The sequence below is a fragment of the Anopheles coluzzii genome, chromosome 3 (genome assembly GCF_943734685.1).
Source record: "Anopheles coluzzii chromosome 3, AcolN3, whole genome shotgun sequence".
NCBI lineage: Eukaryota > Metazoa > Arthropoda > Insecta > Diptera > Culicidae > Anopheles > Anopheles coluzzii.
This window is the reverse complement of record NC_064671.1, coordinates 48340044-48353864: the sequence shown is the minus strand read 5'-3', so window position 1 is coordinate 48353864 and position 13821 is coordinate 48340044. Positions and strand designations below refer to the sequence as shown.

The window sequence follows — 13821 nt, the reverse complement described above, 5'->3', positions numbered from 1 at the left end:
GCGGATAATAATAGTAGTTTTATTGTAAAATTCCTAGCAAAATTACAATAAAACATCAGATCGTATGGAGTGCATTCTTCTCGCTGTGATATTCAAATGAAGGCAAAGCAAATCATCCAAACAACATACAGTATTTTTCACATTTTTATTACTACGTTCCGCCATCAGTCAAGCTGTGTTTCAAGCTTGCTGCTGGCGCGTGCAGCCTTGTGTAGAAGGAACAGTGTGCAGTGCAGTGCTGTGTTTGTTTGAGTTTATAGTTGTCCACCTTCCAACAGTGGATGTGGTGATCCTGTGCAGGATTCACCATCATCATTTCTTCTAAAGCTTATCGTCTTGGCAAGCATAACCAGGGAATGGTAGAGTTTCAGTTAGCGTAAGTAATTATGCCTTCAAAAGATAACCATGCGCAGCGTTCACGATTGTATTAGCGACACTCTCGCAAGCTAGCTTCCGCATCATACAATAGTTCAAGTATGTTCGTAATGTTCAACAATGTCGCTGTTCAACGGCGATCTCTCTTTAACTTTGCCAGTCATGCGTAAATGCAAAGATGGTTCCAAAATATCAAATGAAAGTAGCTCTAAAATATTGTTGATTCAATAGATTCTGTGCAGGCTACCCGGTGCATAGTGCAGTTTTTTTAGTACTATACTTTTTATCATTATATGTCCACCATCGTCCACTACCAACAAAGAGCTCCGAATTCGAGTGCTGTGCTTTAACGCAGTGTATCAATCAAGTGCTGAGAGCACACTTCTGTTGTATAGTTCGTATGATATATTCAGTGCGGGTTTTTGAGCTCTATTACTAAATTGGACAACGGCAGCTGATTACAACAACGCCACACTGATACATATATTTCATTTTAAACATTTGCCTGCCTTCCTGTATTCGTTTTGGGACAACACTTTCATCCATCCCATTCAGTTTTGTTATGTTTGGAAACAATTACGTATTGGGATGGCGCGGGATTTTCTGTGGAAACAAACAAATTTGAACAAACACCATCTAAATTACAATCAAACACATTTTTAAACTAAACCAACACATGAAAAAATGAACACAAATGAACACAGAGATCGTTATTTTGTCACTATTATTGATGTATCTTTTTTCCATTCAAGTAAATTAGAAGAAACATATCCACATAAACTTATAAATAGCAACAGAAACCGCAATGAAGACTTTTACAGGAAAGAAAATAATAACAATTTTAAATAGAAATGATAAGATTTAGAGCTCGTCGTCTCCTCCCGCATCTGGCCAGATTGCAAATATGCCTGCCTCTCACTTCAGTGCCACCTTTTGCTATGATATTCATGGAATATAGCGTCGTTATTTATATGCCTTGTACACTCACTTTTGATGTAGTTAATAAAAATCAAGAAACCAAAAATGGAAAGAAGAGGAAGAAGAAAAAAAGCATTGGAATCTAATGAGCAATGAAAGCAATTAAAAGTAAGTTTCATTTCGCTTTCACTGCTTGCGTTTGTTTCGAACACATCGTTCCTACTTCCACCCCAGTAAGATTTGCCCTGATTTGCATTGATGGGTAGCAAATATTGTGTCTGCCAAAATAACACTTTCTTTCTCTGCATAGGTGGGGGGCCTAGGTTAGGACCAACCTTTTAAAAAATGATGATCGTCCATTGTTTAACAGAATCGACGAATTGTAGTTGATAGTAGTAATAAGTTACAAATTACACAGAGCAACTTTTACTTGCATAAATGCACTGTTTGTTGAGAATGTAAAATTAGTAGCTCAACAGCCACAAAACAGAACATGACGAATCTGAACGTCTTACACTATACGCCAAAGGAAAAGAAGAGATTCTTGTAAAACTAGTTACCAATAAGGGGGGGGGGGGGGGGAGAAAATGGAAAGAACGCAGCATGTGCAAAAGCTGCTCAAGTTGTGTAGATTGGTTTTGTTTGTTTTCGATTCTTTCCGATCGCTATCTGGTTTTCTTGTCGCTTGTTTGCTTACTTGAATTACCACCCTCTTGAAATTTTCACTTTTCTGCGCGCTCGCTCTCTCTCTCTCTCTCTCTCTCTCTCTCTGGTCCGAACGAAACGGTTGCGTTTTGTGTCGTATTGTGCTAATGAATGTTTGTAAAGTCTCTTCCCTGATGCCCGACGAATCCCGGCAGAGGGCGGGTTTTTAGTTGTACTGCTCAGGTAGAACGTACGAAATGTCGTCCCATGGATGACGGTAGAGACCCTGCTTCAAGCGCTTCTGATCCATGTAATGTCCGATGAAACCGATGCTGCGACCCAACACGAACAAGGAATTGATCGCACCGATGTTGATGTATTCCTGGGCTTCCTCGCTGTTAATGATAGAATAAATAATAGTAAAGTATGGTAAACTATATGTACTGAATTGAGGGGTTAACATAGCACATGCTCAAAACATACCTTGTGAATGAACCGCAGTTCCTTAGCATATCGACAAAGGATGTTGCAATGACTCCATCGACGTTCAAAATTAGATTCGGTTTCTTGCTGGTGGTAATTTTCTCCACCTCAAGCGCGTATTCCAGCAGCGGGTAAGCTGGGAAGTTTTGCATTACAAACTCTTTGATGATCTTTACTCGAACATCCGGATTGTTGATCGATTTCACTCGATGACCAATACCCATGATCAGTTGACCCTAGGAAAAAGGCAGATTTTATTATAGTATTGAGAGCTTTAGTGCAAAACACGGTACCCCTTGCCCCACCCTTCTTCACCTACCTTCTTGCGCATAGAGTTTACAAACTCCATCGGATGGAGATTGGAATCGTATGCTTCGGAGAATTGCTTGGCTGCACCATCAAGCGCACCACCGAACCGATCACCGATCGTGAGCAAACCGCTCACTACAGATGACACCAAATCCTTACCAGCTCGTGCACACACGATCGTGTTGTGTGCACCGGACACGGCTGGTCCATGGTCAGCCGTAACCATCAAGCACATTTCGAAGAATTTGCACACATACGGTGGCAGACAGCGCTGGAACCAAAGCAGCGACACAACGCCACCGATTCCTACGTTCTTTTGCAGCACGTCGCTGATCGGCATACCGGCGTAAAGCAGCTCCTGCCCTCTCTCGTCACAGATGGACGTCATGAACGAGGCCGGCTTACGGATCAAACCAAGCTCGCGAGCCCACGAGTAATCCATCGGCACGGTCGGGGGCGGTACTTCCTCCGCAGGTACAATAAGTCCCTCCTTCACCATGCTCTCGTACACGGATCCAATCATATCACCGAAAGCATCGAACGATGCAGGCACATGAGCGCCGGCTTCGGCAAGAGCCTTGTTTTTAGCCGATGCTGTTTCGCGGTCCGAGTTGGCGCAAGATCCCGCATGCCCGAACTGCACCTCAGAGGTGAACATTCCCGCACACGTTCCAATGCACCAGGCAATCAGCGGCTTGGTGATGCGGCCGTCCTTCAGCGCTTCGCACACTTCGTACTCCTCAACACCGCCAACCTCTCCCAGCAGTACGATCATCTTGGCAGCCGGATCTGCCTGGTATCGCATGATGTGATCCATGAAGGTAGTGCCCGGATAACGGTCGCCCCCGATTGCCACGCCTTCGTAAACTCCGTCCGTCGTCAGCGAAAGAATGTTGTTCAGCTCGTTCGACATACCGCCCGAGCGAGACACGTACGCAACACTGCCAGCGCGATACAGCTTGGAATGTATGATGTTGTCGAGCATACCGCCCGTGTTGCCGATCTTGAAACATCCCGGCTTGACGCCACCGACCGTGGCCGGACCGATGATTGCAACGTTTCGTTCACGGGCAGCCATGTTCAGCTTGCGAGTAAGATTCTCCGGAATACCCTCGGCAATGATGGCAATCGTGCGGATCTGCGGATAGTCCAGCACCTCGACCGAGCTGTCGTAGGCCGACCGGAGCGATGCAAAGTTTACCAGCACGTCCGCTTCCTTGTGCTTGTTGATTGCTTCCGACATCTTGGAATACACCGGAATCAGCACTTCCTTGTGACCCCAGTAGAACTTCTGTCTATGGTATCCGGTGAACGGGTACACCATAGCCACTACGGAAGGTTCATCGCGACTGTAATAAAATTAACATATGCTTTGGTTAGTATCGTCATTCGGTTCATTGAACCCCTTTTCGCGTTTGCTCACCTGCAGATGAAGTCGAAATCTAGCATTGACTGAACCGCACGGGTTTGCATGCCCCAAACGATCGCCTTAGTACGATTGCTAAACATCTGACGGTACGCATTCGACCCGATCTCCGTTGGAGAGCTGCGGGCTGCACCAGCTTCGCCTACCGGGGAAGTAGCGGGTGAGGTAATTTTCTTGCTAACGCCACTACTAGCTGCTACATGCGTTTATCGATTAAAGTGTGATGGTGGTACGGCAAGTACAGACCGCATTATGAACGTACGTAGGGATACGGTGAACGGGATTATGTATGGAAGGTGTTTGATCATCGGAAGCAGGCGAGGATGCAAACATAAACCATGAACACAAACACACAATGCGTGATGACGTGCGGGGAGAAAATGAAAAGAAAAAATAGGAAAACAGTATGGGATTATGTGAATTTTCAGTAAGGTCGGGTTTGATACGGCTAATGATAGGGGGATGGAAAATTATAACGAAAGCTGCACACGCACCAAAGCGCCACTGGGAAACACCAATTTGTGTGTAAATAAATGAATCATAGTGTATGAAACGTATGCAAGCGTAATTGTGGAACAATACAAACACAGGAGAAAGTATTTTCTTTTTTTTTATCAGAAATTAGAAACAACCTGAAGATTACAACTACATCAATTGTTCAGTCTCTTTCATATACCGAAGTAAATAATAGCGTCCGGCCAAGAAACGGTTTGCTTAACAGCGTGCTACTAACACCAAGGGAAGCTTCAACTAGAAACCTTAAAGCAACCTTATCATTTCCACTGTAGAGGAAATGGAAACACGTACACGCACTTTATACATATTTTACCAATAACACACCCTTTTTACAACATAGACCCGTACTTGTTTAACAAGTTTGTTCAAAAAGCAAACGCTCACCTTGGCCGGTTTTGCCGCAACGATCTTCGTCATCGTTCGATGTGGTATATGACGGACGGAGCAATATTTTAAACAATAGCTTAGAAAAACCAGCCATTCTACCACGTGGGGCAGGTGGCACGTTTTGCTCTACAATAACTGTAGGGGTGGTATTATCTTGTGCGGAGGAATTGCTACACAATCGTTCATCAGATGCTTCGTGTACAGTGGAAACGAATAGGGAAATATGCACGATTAATTCACAAAAGCATCACGATGGCACACAAATGAATAGTAAAAGATCTGAGCTGATAGGAAATACATAGGAAGGATGGGGGTTTCACTGTGTCATGTACACGGCAAAGAAAAGCTTACCATTTTCCTGGCTGGCCGTGGATGATTTCTTCGACGACTCAGCACCCTGCTGGCCGCCCGGCAGTAGAAAATTTGCGGTAGCAAAGTGTACATTGTTGCTCTTTGCGATCGGTTTCTTTCCCAGCGCCATGCCGCAAATAGCCGTCATATGCGTTTCCGGACCGAACACATACAGTGGAATGCCTGTTGTGAAATGAAATAACAAAATAACCAATCAACACCCAAACCTCGCACCACACCTTTCACTCTTCAACTTACCCAAGCTGCTACCGATCTCACGCATCTTGCGCAAGCCCTCCTGATAGTTCGGACCAGCACGGCGCACGAAAATGGACACATTATGCTCGATCAGCTTCTGCTGGTAGTCACGCAAAGCGGTAATGATTCCGCTAAACGTTGCTGCCACATTCGTAAAGTTAGCAATGCCACCTCCGGTGATCAGCACCTTTCCGTCCGGATGCTTCGGGCTGCTCGTCATTAGACTAAGAATGGTCTTAGCGTACTCGTAAGTTTGCTGCTCTGACGGAGCGCCACTGTATTCGCCGTAGTTGGCCAGCTCGCTAGCACCTCCCAGGTCGCAGATTGTATCAGAATAGATAACGCTAGCACCACCACCAGCCACCATCGTCCAGATGCGACCGTTGCGATTGAGAATGGTTAGCTTCAGCGAAGCGCCACTCTTAGCATCCAAATCGGCAATGTACGCTTCCTCCGGGAACGCATCACGTCCAAACGGTGGCGGATAATCGATCTCTCCCCATTTCGGCCGACATATGAAATCTGCAGTTGCATCAACCTTAGCGGCAAGATCAAGGATGTAGATGGAGTCGTCCGTCACGACCAGCGGATTAATCTCCAAGTAAGTAAAGTACAGATCCACGTACATTTTGTATAGATTGTACACAAAGTTTGCAACTCTCCTGGTAAATGGAAAACAAGAAAATTGGGGATTTTTTACTTTCCGCGCCAATTAATTTGCACCATTCATCACTCTTACTTTTTCTTAGCGGAAGAAATCTCGGTCAGCAACACTTTTTCGATTTCGGCCATTGTGACATCAGTCCCGACTGGTACTTCCAATTTCAATGCTTTCGCGTCCACATCGCCGATATCAACTCCGCCCTGGTGATAGAACAGAATTGTGTCCGCCGTCCGATGAGAGTAGATGCATACGTACGCTTCCTCATTCTGTAAAGATTAATGAGTTGATTAGAAGACATGATTAAAAAGAAATTTATCAATTGTTTGTTATTATTTGCTGGAAAAAATCAACATTTCTTACATCCTTGTGGGGTACGAAGGGCTCAATGATAAAATTGCGCAGCTTGCCAGTAGCATTGCCAATCTTCTGATCCTTGCCCATCCGTTCGTTGACCCATGTTTTTACTTGTGCTAGATTTTTGTTCACGGCAATCAGTCCAAGCTTTCCACGTCGCTTGATCAGTTGATCAGGCTTAACCACAAGAGGCTATAAAAAGAAAAGAAAGAGAAAAGATTAATAGTATGTTACATTGTAACAGCAATATATGATATATAGTTCCAATATTTAATGTTAAAATTGCTAGTTGTAGTGACAACTATATTTAAAAAGTTTTACTGAACGAAATATTGACTATCCGATAAACAGAGTTCGTATAGCATTATGTAAAACAACACAGCTTTGAACACTATACGACTGACTAATGTATTCTTAATAGAACTCTACGAATATAGTCTTTGAAAAGATGGCACCCCAAGAATCGGTACATTTTTTATCGCAACATCAACATTACGAAGCATTAAATGTCTAACGTCCATTCTCTGAGATACAACCTCACAGCCAAAGATTAACATTTACGTATTGACGCGCGATTCACCAAGCCTCTATACAAACACTTCGATGATACACTACACCTTCGGCCACCAGTTTTTACGTCACCGCCTTTACGAACGGCCGAAAGATCCACAGGCTGTGACGAAAAAAAGCCATTTTACGTAATTCCGTGCCCACAAAAAAGCTGATCACCGCTATATGTAGGTATGTCAGTTACAATATTTTTCTTTCTTTTTTTTCTCCTGATGAATTTATGTAAAGGTATTAGGAGTAGAAGCGGACAAGCAATCGGGTTGATGACGGAATTCAGTTTGCTGCGTGAAACAAAAAGTCGAGGTTCTCGAAGTTTCTTCGTGGCAAACGACAATTAACGGCAAAGCAGACATCATCCTCTCCAGCCGCTTATTGTTTGTGCAGAGTGCATTATCTCAACACCTGACCTTGACCGTACTTTGCACAACCCGTAGGGATCTATTTAATAAGAAACATAAATTACCAATTGATAACGTTAACTTTCATTCCTATAAGTATAGTTGATTCTAGTTGATTCATAACGTTTGAGTAAATCCCAAACCTAAAAACAAACAATATCCTTCCTCCGAAATCAGTGCATCTTTACACATCACTTGGGTTAATAGCGAAAGAAGCTTAATGTACGAATATATTGAATAAATTGTTTGCCACTTACCGATGTCTCCAGCCACGGGTTGTCCTGCACCAACTGCTGCCATTGTGTAGTTTCCGTCACGGTTGCAAACCGACACTTGGCCGCTCCATGATCGCCCTGCAGCTGACGGTTGATAATGTCTTTACCGGTGGCTTCGCGTATTGCTTTGGCGGACATCTTGCTATTGTACCTCTTGTGTGTGTTCCTCTTTTGTTAGTTGATCTTTTAAATCTGTCAAGATTGTCCCAATAGATAGGAGAGATCATTAGAATAGTAGTCACACGGAATTCCTACAACGACCGACAAAACAACGCATTCGCATTCGCCACGTGTTCACACTGTTGTGTGTTTGTGTGTGTGTTTGTGTGTGGGCTGATTTAAACCCGCCAATCGTATTACATCAACGACTCCGAAAGCCGTTATGCCATAGGGCTGCAATGCCCACCGAATGCATCGTGTGCGTATGGGCCTTTTAACGATTCACTCATCTCAAATGCGCTTCAGAGGGCGCAGCCTGGGTTCGTAGCAACAAACTGGCCCGTCTTTCGACCCAGCCAGCCAGCCCGACATACCAGTCACAGACAAGACAATACCTGTGGCGTGGTTGCTTAAAAACGCCGTCCCAGCTTTCGCTTTCCCCTTAATGACACAGCCATGGAAAGACCTTCTCCGTTTGCCAGCACGCTCGGACTGTTTGGTAATGAGGAGTAGTTTGTTGTGTCGGCTGGCTTGGTTGAGGTTGACTGACCGAAAGCAGGTGGACCTTTAGCGGTTAGCAACACTGTCCCCGTCCGCATGACGTGTCGCGGGTCGCACCTAGTAGATAAAGATTACAACATTCCTATCGCCGTTCAGATTTTGACGAGAGAGAGAGAGAGGGAGATGGAGCATCACTGAAGACAACAGCAATAGATAGCAGAAAGGATGAAATTTATTTCAAACAAAACGCTCATCTTTCTAATTCCATGAGCCTTAGCCTAAAACGCTATGGTTCAAGACAGCCTTAATGATACATTTTGTATACTATAATCAATTCCAACTACAATCAAAAGTTTAATTATAGCTTCATTGGACGCCAGGGACAAGCTTTATCAGGCAAGCAAAGTCTTATTTATTGCAAAAAAGCCCCCATTTAGAAAGGATTTATCTATCAATGGGTTGCGCATAGATACATTGACAATTGGTACTATATAGCCGATCAAATTAACTTCCAACCTCTGATAGACCAGCCCACTGAATATGCCGAGTGAAGTGAGGGTGCAACACAACATTATTGCATCTATCGGGGCACATAAATTAGCAAGGGCCAAATAATCCTGCTGATAAGTGTGATAAGACTGGAAGGCCCGTGTGCGTTAAGTGTGTGCGCGCGGTGCTCGACTGTAGTATTAGACAGATTCCGTGTGGCCAAAAGCTAACGGGGAACGGGGATTGGGTTGATTATTTATTACATAAAAATTCCACTGAAGCAGAGAAAACCTGCAACCAGCGAACTGGCTGGCTGGGAGCGCAGCAATTCCGGATTCATTAATTATTGCTAGTTTCCTAGGGAAGTGGATGAAACGTCCATTAACGCACTACAAATGCACCACCGAAAAAATTGGGAGAAAATGGGCAACAACTTTCTCTTCCAGCCGAAAACACACCACGACCAAAACTCGTACAATGTTGGAATCTCCGGCCACATACACACTGTATACACACACACATATACACATACACACACACTCATGCAAACACTCGGTGGCCAGGGCTTGCGGTTCAGCGCGAACCACTCTGGTAAAGGCACACACGCGGAAGCGAAAAGTTACGGTTACACACCTAAGCGCAGCTGTGGGAGTGACCGCGAGTAGAAACGGGCCAACAATGCAGCGAAACCGGTCACGGGCAGCAAACACACACTCCTGGGTTATGCTGGACGGCTACGAGAGACAACGATCCGTTCGAGGCGACGACACAAACGCAACTAAACCCCGTGGAGTTCGGCTCGGCTCCTTCAAGTGGATTCCGACTGGCGGGGTTTCAACGCGAAATCGGCGGCCGCGAAACAGCGTGATTTCGGGCCCATCGTGTTTGGTAGGGCAGGGACCCGCAGGGAGACGCGGTACAAGGGGTGGTTCTTTTTTTCTTTCCTTGCTTTTCTCCTGCTACCAATACGAACCGTTTGCCTCCACAGCGTCATTCGCTGAGACTTGTGCACGTGTGTGTGTGTGCGTACGTACGTGTGGTTTGCCCTTACCGGCTTGGCTGCCTGGTCGCGTTCGCAACGTTACGTTCCCGGCCATTTCTTATCTCCTCAGCTGATGGTTCACCACGGTTTCACCTCGTTGTTTCGTTGCGGAGACTACACACCACCGGTGAGTGGTGCTGGTCATGTGCCGTTGCATCCGCCTTTCGTCCGACCGTGCCGGACCGGACGGTCACTGATAGGGGACACCCGTGCAGCCGACGGGAAGAAGCAGCGGTGACCTGAGCGAGCAAAAAACATGCACGATCGGGACACTGTCAAGGGCGGATTGTGGCGGTTTCTTATGCATGCATGCTGCATTTGACCTAGTGACAGGTTAAAAGCAGTAGCGTTTTCACACCATCGCCAAGTTGCAAACTGGTGAAGGGGTACACCTTCAAAATTCTAGTAAAACAAATGAGATTGAACAATCAATTTACCTTAAAGGTATGCTTTAATGATCAAATGCGGAGCTTTTCCGGGTTATTGGCAAATATACTCTTTGTTCTATTTACCCCGATCACTTTCACTGTCTTTGTGAATAAAGTGTACAATTCGCTTGGGTTTTATCATGCAACAAATCGAGGACACCATTTGAAATAGTGGTTTACATCCTGGTTGTTTTCAAAACCTGTTCTTGCAACTAGACCCCGATTACACCATGCCGTTTTGTATCCTGGTTCCATATGTTAATTAACAGCATTGCAAAACCCTTTGCTAAAGAGAGATCAGTTGCATTGCGGTATTGTTACATTTAACACGAATTATTCCTTCCTTTCTACACTTTACAAGGCAACACAGCACCATCAGGCGATACACACTTTAAATTGTTTATTTGTAAAACTAGCCGTTGCTACGGGAACCAGAGCATACGGCCACTGTGTGTGTGTAGTACGCTTTTTGCTCTATCAACGTGTTGCGAGCTTCACTCCTTCCTGTGACCTCTAGATCAATCATCCTTCAATCATAAATTCAATGGAAAGAAAGTTACTTTACAAAAACAAAAAAAACTTTGTGCAAGTGGACTAGTTCCTCACGTGAAATGTTACGAAATGTGATTTTGTAAATGCTCTGAAATGAAAATTTAGGCTTCATTCACATTAAATCTTACGGAAACTGATCTATCTTCATGTTAGATTTTTCTTAAAAAGAAAAAAGCAATTTAAATCAATACTTTCATCAGAATCAAAGTCATCTCTTCCCTCTGTCAATCAGCAGGAATCGTAAGCCAACATACACTGACGTCATCATCACACAGAGAGTTACATAATCTCGCTGGACCAACCCTTAAGGAAGCGGGATGGGATCCTTCCTGAGTGAGCGGGTGAAAGATGGGTGGGACCAGGAAATCCAAACTAATGGGCACAGTGAAGACTTTGAACGGCAGATGTGCATCTAATTCACTAAACTAGCTTTTTAGATGGCTTCATCCGTCAATTGCCGATTAATCTTTCTTGCAGCCGTTGGTTTCTGCTACAACGTTCTGATTTCAGCTACATTTTTTCACCAGTTGGCTTTGTTAAACATTATCATATGAGAAACCGTGCCACGCTTTACTAACCATATTAGTTGTCAAAATAATGTTCTATTTCAGAAAGCACCACATAGATTTGGCAATGTTCATCGCGATCGATATAACCTTGACAATGAAAAGCTTATGGTGTTTCCTCCTGATTATTTCTCCCAGGTCCCAAAATTGATGGCCAAGGTCAAGGTATTCCATTTTGGTTTCGGTGCACATGTCGCGTGCAGACATCCTAACATCATCCCGTGCCAAGCCAAACAAAACCCTATTTTTGATATTTTCGTACGTTTTCCACGATCTATACGAATATGCCGCAAAGTTGGCTGCAAAATACAATGATAAACATGCGTGAACTCACAACTACCATCAACGCTGCTGTATATCTTGTATACGTATTGCCCACATCAGACCACCTCTCGACAATCTCGTACGATCTGTGCAATCATCATCATCGTCATCGTCATAGTAAGCGTTGCCTGCATTTTGCTCTCCACTCGCACACTGTTTGCCGGTATATGCCGTGTGAAGGAGCGAGCAAAACGACAACATAAACACGCCACCCCCTTCTCTCTGTCTTCCCACCTTACAACAACTTCACTTCCTTCACTAATGAGCCAGACACATGCATCTCGCTGTGCATTAGCTTCGGTCACACTCAATCCGCCAACGATGATTATTGCTCGTTGCCATGTGCGCTCGCATCAAACATTTTGGGAACCATTATCGTGTTTCGATTGCCAGCGCCGGAACGGCTCTTCTCAAGCAAACCAATTCACCCGGCAAAAGCGACATTAGGAATCATTGCCCGATCATGTTGTACCTCTTCCTCCGTTCTGTTCCTGCTGACGTATATTTTGCGACTCTCTACACGCACATCTCTCCCGTGCAGCTAAAGGTGTATTAGTAAAATCGCTCTTTCCTTCATTCCATTCGGCTGCCTCTTGGTAAGGCATTTTTTTTTTTGTTGTTGCCTACAAATAGTAAAAATTAGTCAACACAGCTGTGTAAAACGCAATATTTCGAAAATCAATATCAATATGACCATCTCAAGTAGAGTGTTTTGTTTGTACTCCACTGCTACACTGATAAGAGAGTTTTGCGTTGTATAGGTCACAGTAGCGCACAACACGTATACATTTATCCAATCGCCGTTCATCCCCGTATCCCCGCATTCCAGTCGCACCTTGTGCACTTCGCACCTTGTGCGAAAATTTAAAGCCAATCATTTTCCATTCATAATTCCGATTGGGCAAAGCAACCAATGACCGCATCAATGGTGACGTCGTACCATTCTTTTCGCACAACAAAAACACGTACACAGGCAGCAGGCGACAGCATTCGTACCGCGCTGTATCGATTTCTCTCTGCACGCACTTTTACATCTGTAACACAGCTTTAACACAATATAATACAGCTGCAATTTACATGACACTGCTATCGGCAACTAACGTACAATCGTTTGGATATGTTAGCGTTCTGAGACAGGGACTGTGTTATCTATAACTACGTCCTTTCCACTTCACTGTCGGCAATTCTATTGCACAACACCCACTAATTCCCCGGATGTGTTCCCGGATATCAAAATTCGATATTCGAAGCCGATACTTTCATATGTTTTCCATGACGAAACAACATTCTTCATTGCACAGCGAAACAACCATTGTACGCAATGCTTCTGTTGTTTCTTCTAAAGGGGTAAAAACTAAAATCTGGTAAGAGATTGTTCACATACCTGTGCGGATATCTATGTGTCCAATATTGCAGCAACGAAGTCCGGTTTCAGCGCACACAATCTGACTCACGCACAGTAGTTTTGGAAAGAAAATGCAGCCTCACAAATTTTCACCGTCCACGATTTGTCAACAACATCAAATTTTGCCAAAATGTCAAACGAAGTAGCTTAGGGGTGAGCAACCCAAAGATCATTTACAATTTTGTTCTATAAATGCAAATACGATGTAACAAAAAATAAACAAAAGACGAGTCATGCTCATTGCTAGCGAACAAATCATGGTCATGCGAATTTTTCATTTTATCTAATATAATTGATAAATCGTGCGTCACGTTTTATGCATAAACTTCCAGTTGTAATTTAGAATGATTATTTTCTTGTCAAAGAGCTTATATTGTTTATACCTTGGCTTAATGTGACTCTATAATGTACATGTACTATAATGTG

General features: G+C 44.1%; 1 protein-coding gene across 5 annotated transcripts; it reads right to left on the bottom strand.

The window, feature by feature from the left end:
- Positions 1-1082: 1082 nt before the first annotated feature.
- On the bottom strand, positions 1083-13513 carry LOC120954680 (ATP-citrate synthase). 5 transcript variants are annotated; one of them, XM_049610659.1, is made up of 11 exons: positions 13375-13513; positions 7912-8121; positions 6693-6878; positions 6408-6598; positions 5669-6330; positions 5411-5593; positions 5057-5251; positions 4154-4298; positions 2741-4079; positions 2422-2657; positions 1083-2333 (listed from the first exon to the last, which is right to left on the bottom strand). In XM_049610659.1, the coding sequence occupies exons 2-11, from the start codon at positions 8065-8067 to the stop codon at positions 2165-2167; spliced, it is 3462 nt and encodes a 1153-aa protein (XP_049466616.1). In that variant the 5' UTR covers positions 8068-8121; positions 13375-13513; the 3' UTR covers positions 1083-2164. The 5 variants fall into 5 exon arrangements, with proteins under 5 accessions (XP_049466616.1, XP_049466615.1, XP_040230750.1 ...); XM_049610658.1 differs by lacking the exon at positions 13375-13513 and adding an exon at positions 9712-9874; XM_040374816.2 differs by lacking the exons at positions 5057-5251; positions 13375-13513 and adding an exon at positions 9712-9874 and having other exon boundaries at positions 4154-4352.
- Between the last annotated feature and the right edge of the window lie 308 nt (positions 13514-13821).

Coding starts and splice junctions, on each gene's coding strand:
- LOC120954680 (XM_049610659.1), bottom strand. CDS start 8,067: ATGTCCGCCAAAGCAATACGCGAAGCCACCGGTAAAGACATTATCAAC. Junction 6,599..6,692: donor CCTTCGTACCCCACAAGGAT/GTAAGAAATGTT, acceptor TAATCTTTACAG/AATGAGGAAGCGTACGTATG. Junction 6,331..6,407: donor ATTTCTTCCGCTAAGAAAAA/GTAAGAGTGATG, acceptor TCCATTTACCAG/GAGAGTTGCAAACTTTGTGT.